Genomic DNA, 14903 nt, shown 5'->3' with positions numbered 1-14903 from the left:
TTTATCTGGTATCACAGCTCTCAATGCGCCGCGTCAGATCACACAATAGAGAGAATAAACTGACACTTTTCAAAGTCTGTGATTATATTTGCCCTTATAAACTGAGATGAAATAAGGTGGAAATATACATTAATATACGTTAATCAATTACGGCCAAAAGTACGATTTCTTTCTGATCACAAATGTAATTTTTATATACAAATTTTTAATTAGTTTAAAATGTTTAAGTTTATAAATAATTATATTAAATAATTAAATTAAAATATGAAATTAAAATATTTAAGTATTTAGTTCTTTTCATTCTTTTGTAGTATGAAGATCAAAAATTATTTATTCATAATTATTAATATCACAAATGCTCTGTAATTGGAATAATAATTGCGATCTCTTCACACTTAGAAATAATTATATTTAGATATATACGCTATAAGCTTTTAAAAAAAAAGCTCAGTAGTATCAATAGCTTTGGAGATCTGTAATCAATCCTTTATCTATAATTTTAATGTGTTGGCAATGTTTTAATATAATTTCTATTATTTTGAACAGGACTTTTATTTTGGTGTAGGGACATGATGTCATAAGGCTGCGCTGTGATCCTGCAGCTGTGATTCTGCTGAAGAAAGGTTTGTGTTTTCATTCATCTAAACTAAGATAATCCAATGACCATTTTATAGAGAATTGTGCAACCAGTTAATTATTGATACATTTAACACTATGTTTCTAATAAAAGTAATAAACAGTTTGTGTGAGTAAAGCGCATCCACACGTGACTAACAGAAACAGTGCGTCTCATTTCGCTCCCTATATTGTGAATCAGTTCATCATAAACACGCTGTTTGTTCTCTGGCAAGTAAGGATAGAGGAACTGAGCTTTTCGAAACCGGTTCAGATTCAATTGAATCAAATGATTCAGAGTTTGTAAGCGCTCGAATCACCGAATCCCGCTGACGACTCCTGCAGTTCACCAGTGTAAATGCAACAAGAACAGTAACACACACATGAGGAATAACAACTTCTACAAATCAACTGACAATGTTTTCATCACAGTCTAATTTATTACATTTAATCTACAAACCATAATCATAAATGCCTAAATATGAATTGTCTGTATAATCTGTAGGCTATTCCTTTGTTATTAAGTAAGGGATAATGTACATCCAGCCGGTGGTTCACTCAAACTAACCCCTGACAGGATGATGAGGCGGAGTGCATGTACATTATCCCGCTTATTACTACTTGCCACATAAGTAAATAATTAAACACAAAATATTGATCTGTGTTGAAACATCTTATCAGAGCATTTGCAGCGGCAAGTTCAAACTAAACGGACATTTAGCCTAAAAGATTCAGTATAGTCATTCACTTATTACACAGCATTTCACCACATAAATAATTATGGGGATAATATTGATTTCAAAATTAATCTGTTTTAAAATGGTACCTGATTGTATCTCAATGAACAAAACAATAGTCACCAAATGGCAGCAGCTGCGTTTGTATGAAACAAGAGAGATCGAGTCCATGATACTGATGGCATAATTAAATAACTCTACACAAAATATTGATTCGACTGAGTTTTAATAATTTATTAGCTCACCAAATGCAAAACTTCCACGAAGAAAAAACATTCCTAGCAGGGGTATAGCACTGATGACTACAGGTCGACCGATAGTGGACTTTACCGATACCGATATTTAGGTTTGACCGTACGTGCCGATAACCGATTAATCAACCGATATTTTTTCTAATTGACACAGGATTAAAAACAAACACGAAAACTAATATATTAAAATGAGAAGTTCTACAAAACGAACTCTACCGAAATTTATTTAAACATTACAATATTACAGGTCAAATATGTGTTTATTTAGCTATAACCTAGAAACATACGTAAATGTCATAGGTAACACTTTGCAAGTCCCATTGGTTTGCAAGGATGTTTTAGCTAGCTTTCATTAACTATATGCATTATGCAATATACATTTTTACAGCATGTATTAATATTTGAGCAATACAACTGTACCCTTAGTTCATAGTACATTACTAAGGTTAACAGATCAAATAAAAATTAAAACTCAATTTAAAATGTATTACTAAATGTTGAAGTTAACTAACTACCAATAATACTTCTACAACATTTATTAACCTTAGTTAATGCTAAAATTGTAATCTTTTTGTAAAGTGTTAGCCTACCATTTCATATAAATCCAAAGAGTCATGCTTAAAGAAGATGGCCATCTGTAAATATCTGCAAAGGCCAGAGCATTAAAATCACATAAATGTATATTACATGTATAGTCTCTCACTTTATTTGCTCCTATTATAGACCACTTGATGATTATCTAATCATAATAATATGTATTGCAGTGATAAGAAAGGACTGAATCGAATGCTCTTCAGATGTGTTCATGTTTCTGTCGGCTGCATGAACATATCAATGTAAACTTTGATATTGAGAAAGCAATCACATCAGTAGCTTGAAATTTGCAACTTTGCCGGCTAATGAATGCATGAAAGTGACCAGCTGGATATGAACTAATGCAAACCGATGGTAACAATTGTGACATTAAACATTTGGGTCAGGTTTGTGCGGTGACCGGGAGGGGACATGAGGTCAATACTGTAACCATATACAGCAGTCGGAGATGGAGATGCCATTTTACTTTGAGTTAGGAATGTCATATAAAGATAATAGTGCAGCTTTTGAGGTTGTGGTCAACCTTGAACTGTTAGTACGTTGACAGATTTTGTATATTTCTTTGAATAAATACATATTGATAGGTAATTGATACCTGAATTATATTTATAATTATCTGCATATTTATTACATATTAGCACTCATCTCCATGAAAAGTGTTCTGCACAAGAGAAAAACTTTACAAAATCATTTAGATTGTTGAAATATCTGATACACATCTAATTTACAAGCTTTACATCATAAACATCTTAAAGCTAATTCATAAATGTCTGTAATAACAAACAGCAAAGTTCTTAATAGAGACGTATTGTAAATCAGCCAATTCTCAAAAATTCAACAAATTCATGCACTTCATAGATGTCTGTACTGTATGTGTGCTATATTAATCTCCTCAACCTCCACGGTGAGACGAGTGCCGTCCATTGTTGTCGTCTTGTGCACTCTGAAGACCACCGCCTGTGACACCACGTGCTTTTACTTATGATTGTCAGCATGATGTCAGCATAACAACTGTTCTTTTAGTAATATATATGTAATGCGTGCAGTGTGAACCCGGCTTCAGCCTCGACGGCAATTCTCTGCTAATGCAGCATCTAGTCAACACATGAATTACTTTATAATGATATGGCAATATGTACTTTAGTGTTCTGTATTCATACTGTCAGTGTTTTAAATGCGCATCTGAAGTGTCAGCGCTCTCTGTATAGTGTGTGATCTCCGTGCTGCGCTCAGCCTTATGAGTTAAAGGTGCAGTGTGTGATTTTTAGCGGCATCTAGTGGTGATATTTGCGAATTGCAAACAGTCATTCACTGACGCCCACTCCCTGTCTTTTCAAACTCGAATGAGAAGCTACGCTGGCCGACTTATGATAAAAAGATGTCGTCTGAGAGAAACAACGGCAGCATCAATAAATGAAATGCTACATGACACAGTCACATACGACTGTAAAACATTACTGTACTGTAATCAACAATGTGTTACATCTTGGTAGGGTTTGCTAATCTGGCCTAATAAACTGAACATCCCAAAAATGATCACATCTAGTGCAAGTAATGTATGATCACCGACAGACAACATGGAAAACGCATTCCAAGAGTGTAATTTTGTCACTGTTTTTGAATCACAGTCCATTATAAACCACATCGGAGAAATGTGAATGTTTCTCACTAGATCTCGTAGCGATGCTGTTACTTCTGTGGCGAATTCAGATGCTTTCTTTACTGGATCTCTTATTAGAGCTGTGTAGTAACAGTGTCGCTTGATCAAGATCGGCTCGCGCTGCTTTGGTCCAAACTGATAAACGGTCCGTCAACCACACAATAACGAGTAGTTTCGTTCTGCTTGCATTACATTTGCCATTTGATGTTGGGCAATGTTGTGGTCACGCTGGCGTCACAGCGCGCTTGCCACGCGCAACCCGCCTACATTTGGAATAACGGAATTTTTCTTGCTTCGTCATATTTTCTCTTTTTCGAATCAGATTTACCCTCCTTCGGCTCTTGTCCGATAGAATAACTGTGGTCAGTCACATTAATTTTCACAAAACTCTGCTGCGTCTTTTTCTGCTGTTTGTCAATCGAGTTAGTGACGAAACGCGCTCTGTAGCGCTGTCGGCTACGGTAGAAACATGACGTCACAATATGTCGACCTTAATAGAAAGGAGTGGCCGTTGTTATGTACATATAAATGACTCATTCTAAGTTAATACAAACATAACGGTTCATTAAGTAAGGTCTTTATACACCTGTGAAAACATAGTTATGGATCTTATATTGCATGTATCTTCCCTCAACCCAACCTGCTGCCACTTGTGTCTCTGCTGTGTCAATGTCAAATGTTTTTTATTTTATTTTATTTTTTTATTACATAATGTCTGTATTATAGTATATATTTATCAACAGGTGTTGAAGAGTTATATCTGTTTTGCTGCTTTTTATATTGTATTGTTCACTGTAATTTTCTTATTATGTTTTTTTAGGTAGACATTTTTGAGATCTGTCCGGGGACAACGGATGAAAAATAGACTTTTGGCTAATTCTGGTGCATTTACAGTAATGTTAATTAATGTACACTGTCCCTGTCAAATAAATTAATAAATAAATAAATACATTTCTGCCATTAGACCCTCAGAAAAAACACACATTGTACCTTTAACGTAAACAACTCGGCCAGTGATAGTTATTATTTGTCCTCTAGAGGCCGCTCTCGCTCTGTGTAATGCCAGCGCACTCGTCTCAGCCGCTCCAGCAACGGACGCAACCTGGAAAAACTATTGGTGTGGATTTTACCGATAACGATAGTTCCACCAATCAACTATTAGTACTGATATATTGGCAAAACTGATGAATCGGTCGACCTCTGCTGCTGACTTCAGTGACCCGGATGAGCCTGTGTTATCTGCTTTGAGCAGTTGACCAATCAGAATCAAGTATTCCACAGAGCCGTGTAATAATTATTGATAGTTTAGAGTGTTTTTAGTCTAATCTGATCATTTAAGTCCATTAACTCTCTCTCTCTCTGACTGACTCTCTTACCAGTGAACTGAACTACTGAACTAGATCTGATTGACACACACTCAGAGATTTAGTATAGAGTGTTTTTAGTCTAATCAGATCATTTAAGTCCATTAACTCTCTCTCTCTGACTGACTCTCTTACCAGTGAACTGAACTACTGAACTAGATCTGATTGACACACACTCAGAGATTTAGTTTAGAGTGTTTTTAGTCTAATCTGATCATTTAAGTCCATTAACTCTCTCTCTCTGACTGACTCTCTTACCAGTGAACTGAACTACTGAACTAGATCTGATTGACACACACTCAGAGATTTAGTTTAGAGTGTTTTTAGTCTAATCTGATCATTTAAGTCCATTAACTCTCTCTCTGACTGACTCTCTTACCAGTGAACTGAACTACTGAACTAGATCTGATTGACACACACTCAGAGATTTAGTTTAGTGTTTTTAGTCTAATCAGATCATTTAAGTCCATTAACTCTCTCTCTCTCTCTCTGACTCTCTTACCAGTGAACTGAACTACTGAACTAGATCTGATTGACACACTCTCAGAGATTTAGTTTAGAGTGTTTTTAGTCTAATCAGATCATTTAAGTCCATTAACTCTCTCTCTGACTGACACTCTTACCAGTGAACTGAACTACTGAACTAGATATGATTGACACACACTCAGAGATTTAGTTTAGAGTGTTTTTAGTCTAATCAGATCATTTAAGTCCATTAACTCTCTCTCTCTGACTGACTCTCTTACCAGTGAACTGAACTACTGAACTAGATCTGATTGACACACACTGAGAGATTTAGTTTAGAGTGTTTTTAGTCTAATCAGATAATTTAAGTCCATTAACTCTCTCTCTCTGACTGACTCTCTTACCAGTGAACTGAACTACTGAACTAGATCTGATTGACACACACTCAGAGATTTAGTTTAGAGTGTTTTTAGTCTAATCAGATCATTTAAGTCCATTAACTCTCTCTCTCTGACTGACTCTCTTACCAGTGAACTGAACTACTGAACTAGATCTGATTGAGACACTCTCAGAGATTTAGTTTAGAGTGTTTTAGTCTAATCAGATCATTTAAGTCCATTAACTCTCTCTCTCTGACTGACTCTCTTACCAGTGAACTGAACTACTGAACTAGATCTGATTGACACACACTCAGAGATTTAGTTTAGAGTGTTTTTAGTCTAATCAGATCATTTAAGTCCATTAACTCTCTCTCTGACTGACTCTCTTACCAGTGAACTGAACTACTGAACTAGATCTGATTGACACACACTCAGAGATTTAGTTTTGAGTGTTTTAGTCTAATCAGATCATTTAAGTCCATTAACTCTCTCTCTCTCTCTCTGACTCTCTTACCAGTGAACTGAACTACTGAACTAGATCTGATTGACACACACTCAGAGATTTAGTTTAGAGTGTTTTTAGTCTAATCAGATCATTTAAGTCCATTAACTCTCTCTCTGACTGACTCTCTTACCAGTGAACTGAACTACTGAACTAGATCTGATTGACACACACTCAGAGATTTAGTTTAGAGTGTTTTTAGTCTAATCAGATCATTTAAGTCCATTAACCCTCTCTCTGACTGACTCTCTTACCAGTGAACTGAACTACTGAACTAGATCTGATTGACACACTCTCAGAGATTTAGTTTAGAGTGTTTTTAGTCTAATCAGATCATTTAAGTCCATTAACTCTCTCTCTGATTGACTCTGTTACCAGTGAACTGAACTACTGAACTAGATCTGATTGACACACACTCAGAGATTTAGTTTTGAGTGTTTTAGTCTAATCAGATCATTTAAGTCCATTAACTCTCTCTCTCTCTGACTGACTCTCTTACCAGTGAACTGAACTACTGAACTAGATCTGATTGACACACACTCAGAGATTTAGTTTAGAGTGTTTTTAGTCTAATCAGATCATTTAAGTCCATTAACTCTCTCTCTGACTGACTCTCTTACCAGTGAACTGAACTACTGAACTAGATCTGATTGACACACACTCAGAGATTTAGTTTAGAGTGTTTTAGTCTAATCTGATCATTTAAGTCCATTAACTCTCTCTCTCTGACTGACTCTCTTACCAGTGAACTGAACTACTGAACTAGATCTGATTGAGACACTCTCAGAGATTTAGTTTAGAGTGTTTTTAGTCTAATCAGATCATTTAAGTCCATTAACCCTCTCTCTCTGACTGGCTCTGTTACCAGTGAACTGAACTACTGAACTAGATCTGATTGACACACACTCAGAGATTTAGTTTAGTGTGTTTTAGTCTAATTAGATCATTTAAGTCCATTAACTCTCTCTCTCTGACTGACTCTCTTACCAGTGAACTGAACTACTGAACTAGATCTGATTGACACACACTCAGAGATTTAGTTTAGAGTGTTTTTCTTTGTTAACTTTTCTCCTCTTAAACAGGACAGAGTGTCCAAACACACAGAAAAACTCCTGGTGAAGCGACTGAGATCCACGTGACACACTATTATAAAGATGGCGTTTATTAAAGAGGAGAGTGAAGACGTGAAGTTTGAAGAAACATTCAGAGTCAACCATGAAGATACTGAGGAACAAACAGGTTAGTTTCATTCTCAAAGTCTTTCTTTAGTTATTCTGTGTCATGCATCTCTTTAGTTATATTTATACATGCACACATATGCAGTCACACATTAAACTGTTTTGTGTAACATCAAACCCAATATATACTTCTGAATTAAAAACACTGAAAATCGTTTATTTCTAGCACTTAATTATGCAACAGTATCTAACAAATACATGTATTTTTGCAAACGTGACTGATCAACTTTACATTTGTTGTCTATTTTAGATTTTTTACTTTGTCATCCTAAAAATCACTTTATCAAATCAGGGTTTGTAATCATAGCTTTCTTTACAGGCATACAGATGAAAACACCTTTAACTCCTCAAAATAATAATTGCTGTATTGTAATATGCTGTTTTAAATGTTTGTCGCATTTTCGTGTGATGGAAGCTCATGCAAAATTCTTCATAAAAATGTTCTGCAAGAGTGAACACAGTTGAGAGGACACTATTTGTCTTATATTTTATAGATGAATGGTAGATTTGAGATCTGTCTGTAAATAACCAGTTCTCCTGGGTCAGACTGTGGGTTATAGTCCTATAGGACTGTTTTCTTAATCCCACTTATCAACTGGCCAGAATTTTGAGATCCAAATCCGACTCCAAGTGTTTGACTGAAGTCAAAGGGTCTTAAATAAGAAAAGGATCTTGATATTTTTGGTAGTATCAACTGGCCGGAATTTTGAGATCGCAATAGACGTGAAGGACTATAATGCGTTAAGAGCTCGCTCAAGTACTGCGGAGCTAAACCATGTAGTACTTTGGAAGTAATCAGCAATATTTTAAAATGTATACGATGTTTAATAGGGAGCCAGTGCAGTGTTGACAGAACCGGGCTAATATGGTCATACTTCCTGGTTCTAGTAAGAACTCGAGCTGCTGCGTTTTGGACCAGCTGTAGTTTGTTTATTAAAAGCGTGCAGGGCAACCACCCAGTAGAGCATTACAATAATCTAGCCTTGATGTCATGAAAGCATGAACTAATTGTTCCCTATTTGTCATTGAGAGTGTATGTCATAATTTAGAAATATTTATGTTTTGTCAGGGTGTGAAGAAATATAGAGCTGAGTATCATCAGCATAACAGTGAAAACTAATGCCATGCTTCCTAATGATATCACCCAAGGGCAGCATGTACAGGGTGAACAGCAGCGGTCCTAGTACTGAGCCTTGTGGTACGCCATACTGAACTTGTGATCGATGAGACATCTCTTCATTTACTGCTACAAATTGATAACGGTCAGATAAGTATGATTTAAACCATGCTAGTGCAATTCCACTAATGCCAACATAGTTTTCTAGTCTATTTAAAAGAATGTTGTGGTCAATGGTGTCAAACGCAGCACTAAGATCGAGTAACACTAATAGAGAGACACAACCACTATCGGATGATAAGAGCAAATCATTTGTTACTCTAACGAGAGCAGTCTCAGTACTATGGTACGGTCTAAATCCGGACTGAAAATCCTCGCAGATATCATTTCTTTCAAGAAAGGAACACAGTTGTGAAGATACTGCTTTTTCTAATATCTTTGACAGAAAAGGTAGATTCGAGATCTGCCTGTAATTGACTAATTCTGTAGGATCAAGTTGCGTTTTTTTAACAAGCGGTTTAATCATAGCCAGCTTAAAGTTTTTTGGTACGTATCCTAGAGACAAAGACGAATTAATGATATTAAGAAGAGGATCTATGACCTCTGGAAATCTAATACTTGCATTTCTTGACAGATTGTCAACTAACTAACTGTTCCCTATTTGTCATAATTTAGAAATATTTATGTTTTGTCAGGGTGTGAAGAAATGTAGAGCTGAGTATCATCAGCATAACAGTGAAAACTAATGCCATGCTTCCTAATGATATCTCCCAAGGGCAGCATGTACAGAGTGAACAGCAACGGTCCTAGTGCTGAGCCTTGTGGTACACCAAACTGAACTTGTGATCGATAAGACATCTCTTAATTTACTGCTACAAACTGATATTGGACAGATAAGTATGTTTTGAACCATGCAAAGGCAATTCCACTAATGCCAATGTAACAGACGTAGGCCAGTGAGAGCTGTACTTGTAAACCTCACTCCCCTAATCTCAAGAGGCGCTCTAGCGACTGATGCTAGAGACTGTGGTGTTTAGCCTCCCATGCGGACGGTCCCGGGTTCGGGTCCTGCTTGGAGCGGGCGGTGCGAACTGGAGGGCTGCACCGACATAATTTTCGAGTCTATTCATAAGAATGTTGTAGTCTACTTTAATGCCATGATGCTTTAAGCTTGCAAAGTAACACACACACATAAAGACAGTAGCTCGGACATTACGTGCAGATCGTATGCACACAGAATCATTCAATAGCACAGAAATGTACACTGTTTTGTGCTTTATCAATAAACTAGCTTAGAAACTGAAATGTTCTAGCATATATTTCTTTGATAACTAAAACTCACTGCTTCACTGTTAGTAGAGAGACGTTTCCAGGTGGAATAAATTCACACGCAATCGCTCTCTCACTAATGCATTTATGTGAATGCAATCTTTACTGTGCTATTTTATCTGTATCTGATTAAGAATGGGCAGAAATCTGTGAGAATTATAGCAACCCAAAGACAATAGAACTGATCAAAATAAGCTGTTATGTAGGAGCAATAGCCTTGTGGGCAACACAGTGACATATGCCATAGCTGTACACAAGGAAACCTGCGTTCGAGTCTCAGCTCGGGGTTCAGGATTTTTCGCTCATCACCAATGAACTCAACTTTCATCACATAAATGTCGACTTTAAAAAATCTGAAGTCGTTCAAATCCTCGGTCGGTGGTGAAAGGTCGGAAGACCAAAGTTTCATGTGGAGCATTCAGAGATTACTGCTGGGTGTGAATTACTGCTGGGTGTGAATTGTGCTAAATAAGTTGCCTTATCTTCTCTGAAAAGCGTTCCGGACATTCAGCTGACATAAAACAACACTTTAATTAAACGAAATAAAACTATACAGTGATGAAATGTTTTCTGTGTTGTCAGAAATCTTGGATGTCCATGTCCTAACTGCTGGGATAATCACACAACGTACACGACACGTTCAATTCGCGACCTAATGACTCCTTTGAACCGATTAATTTTAATGATTGGTTAAAACAACTGATCTTTCCAACAGTGAACTCAGGAGACGTCTGAATCGGTGTATAACTAATCAGTAACACTTTACAATCAATTCCCATCCCTATGTGAAGACAGTAAAATTATAATCAAACATACATGTTTTTTAATTGTTTTTTTTTACATTTTGCTAACATGAGGTCTTGTGTCACTGTCAGTCTTTTTACATCAGTGCAAAACTAGGGTATGCAGATAAGACCACTATTCACCAGCATGCATTGATTAATCCCATGGCATGTAGCAAAAAACAAAACAAAAAAAAACGACCAAATCATATGCTGGTGCGACCAACTGAGAAAGTTGGTAGCACCAGTGCAACCAGTGGAAAAGTTAGTCTGGAGCCCTGGTGAAGGATGTGATATCAGACTAGACAAGGATGATGTTGAGTAGGGTACAGTCCACAGAAATCAAAGAGAATAATAAATCAGTGTCCATATCATTCATAATGCTATCTTTAAACATCGATGGAGGAGATGATACAGGGTGAGCTTGGTTGGGAGTAGATTCCTCCTCACAGCAGCCAGTCCTCTGTTCCCGTTCCCTCAGTCGTTGATGTCGTGGGCTCACACCCCTGGTCAGACTCTTCTGGGGCGATGGTGAGCGCTGTCCTCTTGTCCTCGGGCTCTGGCTCACTCGTCACAGTGGGTGGTCCCACAACATCTGCGGTGGGCTCTCGTGTATTCTCTGTGGTGCAAGAGAAGGAAAAACTTATGTAGTGAACACAAACGAGGATAATTGCTTAAACACAGCTGACACATACAAACTAATAATGACGGTAACTATGGAGACAGGCGAGTGGCGGGTGTCAAAACAAGGAAACTCGTGACAAGTGAAAACAACCTGAAAGTCCATTAACAAAACTAAGCAAAATGGTGACAGATTACATGTCCCGATAGTATCTTGTTTAGTATGTGCAAGAAGTGCTTTATCTTTGAAGGAAAGCTTACTTTGACCAAGGAAAACGAATTTACCCAGAGGTTTCAGATTTGTGTCTGTTGTATAACAATTTTTTTTTTTACATTTTTGTTGCAACTTACAAAGTGCAATCCTTTACAGTTTTTTTTTTTCTGTAAAAACTGGGAAATTTGTCTGAATATCAGACTTGACTTGTTTTGGTTTTGTACAGTAAAAAACCACTTGAATGTTTTCTGAACATTTGATTCTTCTCATTAAACCTCGGGACCTGTGGTATATGTTTGACCTCCCACCTTCAGCAACCCGCTATCTGTGATCCTGCTAGATTTGTGTTAAGGTTATAATCGTTAACGAAAACGAACGAAAAAACGAAAACTAGGTGGGAAAAAACATTGTCGTTAACTGAAATAAAAATTAAAACGAGGCATTAAAAAAAAAACGATAACTAACTAAAACTGTAATGTGTGTTTGGCAAAACTAACTAAAATAAAATAAAATTATAGAGTAAATGTCCTTAGTTTTCGTCTTTGTCAAGGTCTTTCATTTTTTAACGCTATTTAAAACACGCAACGTATTCGTTCAGCTGCATTTCCTTTCCCTGCTCTCCCTCCGTCTATCTGTCACTCATGCGTCTCTCACATGCGCGCACGCACACACACACACACACACACACACACACACACACACACACACACACACACACAGCCCCTCCCCTCCGTGCACACCGCGTCTCCATGAGAACGAGTGTTCGTTCGACGTTGAAAGCAAGTTCACTAAAGGTTGGTAATGTTATCTCTATCTCGTGAACACCTTTACACAATCACACATTAAAAAGTGGTATAAAAATATTTTAAATTCTGAATATAATTTTGTATTTTTCAGTGTGTTAATGTCGACCCGAGAAGCGATTGCGCCTTCTTTAGAAAGTTAACTAGTCGCAAGTTTGAGGTTAAAATGCACTTTTTGGTTGTGATTGTCGATGTCAAATCACTAACGTTATATAAGCTGTGATTCAAATATTAAATAATGTTATGTCATTTTTTTACTTTTACACTTAATGTTTGCTGCTTCAATCCAGGGTAAATTTAGTATAGGGTGTGAAAATTGTACAGCTGTGGTATTTGTATAGGGTGTGAATTCTGTATAGAAGATGTGTAGATTTTTGGTACAGCGTGTGGATTTTGTAAGAGGTAAAGGAATTTCATTGGGATGTGATTTTTTTTTCCCTAAAATTGTATGATGTTTTTGCTGAGTTATTATTACACAATACTTTTTCTGACTTTTTTAATCTTGCCCCTGACAAATAACCCAAATTACAAAAAAAGACTAAAACTAACACTAAAACTAATAAAAACTAAACTAAAACTAAGCATTTTCAAAAAATAAACACTAAACTAAACTAGCAAACCCACTTTAAAAACTAATTAAAACTAAACTGAATTTAAAAACAAAAAGTCAAAACGAAATAAAAATAAAAACTAATGAAAAATGCAAAACTATAATAACTCTGGGGACCAGCGGGATCCTTATCCAGTGCTCTACTGTATCCTACTGGATATAGGATCTAGTATACATGATGTTGGATTTGATGTTTTACATGTCTAAATGGTATAACTTCTTTTAAATTTCTTTTCACCTTAGGCCTGATGGAGCTGAAAGAGGAGGGTCAAGAACTGAATGAAATGGAAGAGAAAGATCAGTATGAGAAATCTTTTTCAGTGGAAAAATCTCTTAGTTACTCACAGACACATAAAACAAAAACCAGAAACCTCCAGATGAGAGTTCACACTGGAAAGAAGCCATTCATATGCCCACAGTGTGGGAAGAGCTTCACACAGAGAAAACAACTTAATGCTCACTTGAGAGTTCACACTGGAGAGAAGTCTCACACCTGCCAACATTGTGGGAAGAGTTTCTCACTTAAAGGAAATCTTAAGACTCACATGAGAATTCACACTGGAGAGAAGCCATTCATATGCTCTCAGTGTGAAAAGAGTTTTAAACGGAAAAGAGACCTTAATGCCCACATAAGAAATCACACTGGAGAGAAGCCTTACACCTGCCTACAGTGTGGGAAGAGCTTCACACTACAAGGAAATCTTAAGATTCACATGAGAATTCACACTGGAGAGAAGCCATTCATATGCTATCAGTGTGAAAAGAGTTTTAAACAGAAAAAAGAACTTAATGTCCACATGAGATATCACTCTGGAGAGAAGCCTCACACTTGCAAACTGTGTGGGAAGAGCTTCAGGGATAAAGTATACCTTAATGATCACATGAGAATTCACACTGGAGAGAAGCCTTTTACCTGCCCTCAGTGTGGAAGGAGCTTCAGGACTAAAGGAAGCCTTAAAATTCACATAAGGGTTCACACTGGAGAGAAGCCTTACAAGTGTTTTCAGTGTCAGAAGAGTTTCTCATATCACATAAGCCTGACACGGCATTTGCAAACTCATTCTGGAAAGAAACTGCTGTTTACCTCAGTGTGAAGAGTTTTAGAAAAAGGAGCAATTTCAGCAACCATCTGTGCATTCACTCTGGAGAAAGACAATTCAATTGTTATTAGTGTAATAAAAACATCACTCTTACAAATACATATAAAAAGTCATGTAAATGTAAGACCCTGTTTGTGTTCTTTGTTAAAGAGTCCCTGTTACGACCCTTCACTAGTTTTTAGAGGTCTGGTTAGTAAAAGGGGGAACATTAGGCCACCCTTAAGAAATTAGTACCATTAAATTACTGGGAGAGCGAATAAGACCCATGGGAAACAGCAGAACATGCGAACATCAGTTTATTACTTATGTTCACCTGTTATGAAATAAAGTCTAATGCTGCGTTCACACCAAACGCGAAAATGCGTCTGGCGCGAGTGATTTCAATGTTAAGTCAATGGTAAGACGCGTTTACGCGCGTCTGGAGGTCTTGCGGCGCGAATGAGGCGTTTAGCGCGGCGCGGTAGACGCGAATTCGCCTCATTCGCGCGTCTAGTTCGCGCGAATGACGCGAATTGAGCGTC

At 37.0% G+C, this 14903-nt stretch overlaps 1 protein-coding gene across 2 annotated transcripts; it reads left to right on the top strand.

The window, feature by feature from the left end:
• The first annotated feature begins 558 nt into the window (after positions 1–558).
• On the top strand, positions 559–14504 carry LOC308689163 (uncharacterized protein). Of its 2 annotated transcripts, none has more exons than XM_081362738.1 (3): positions 559–604; positions 7651–7807; positions 13526–14504. In XM_081362738.1, exons 2-3 carry the CDS (start codon positions 7723–7725, stop codon positions 14374–14376), a joined length of 936 nt encoding a protein of 311 aa, XP_081218864.1. In that variant the 5' UTR covers positions 559–604; positions 7651–7722; the 3' UTR covers positions 14377–14504. The 2 variants fall into 2 exon arrangements, with proteins under 2 accessions (XP_081218864.1, XP_081218863.1); XM_081362737.1 differs by having other exon boundaries at positions 559–623.
• The last annotated feature ends 399 nt before the right edge of the window (positions 14505–14903 follow it).

The sequence above is a fragment of the Scardinius erythrophthalmus genome (assembly GCF_964197995.2).
Source record: "Scardinius erythrophthalmus genome assembly, chromosome: 4".
NCBI classification, from domain to species: domain Eukaryota; kingdom Metazoa; phylum Chordata; class Actinopteri; order Cypriniformes; family Leuciscidae; genus Scardinius; species Scardinius erythrophthalmus.
This window is presented reverse-complemented; position numbering and strand designations above follow the sequence as displayed.

Coding starts and splice junctions, on each gene's coding strand:
- LOC308689163 (XM_081362738.1), top strand. CDS start 7,723: ATGGCGTTTATTAAAGAGGAGAGTGAAGACGTGAAGTTTGAAGAAACA. Junction 7,808..13,525: donor AGATACTGAGGAACAAACAG/GTTAGTTTCATT, acceptor TTTTCACCTTAG/GCCTGATGGAGCTGAAAGAG.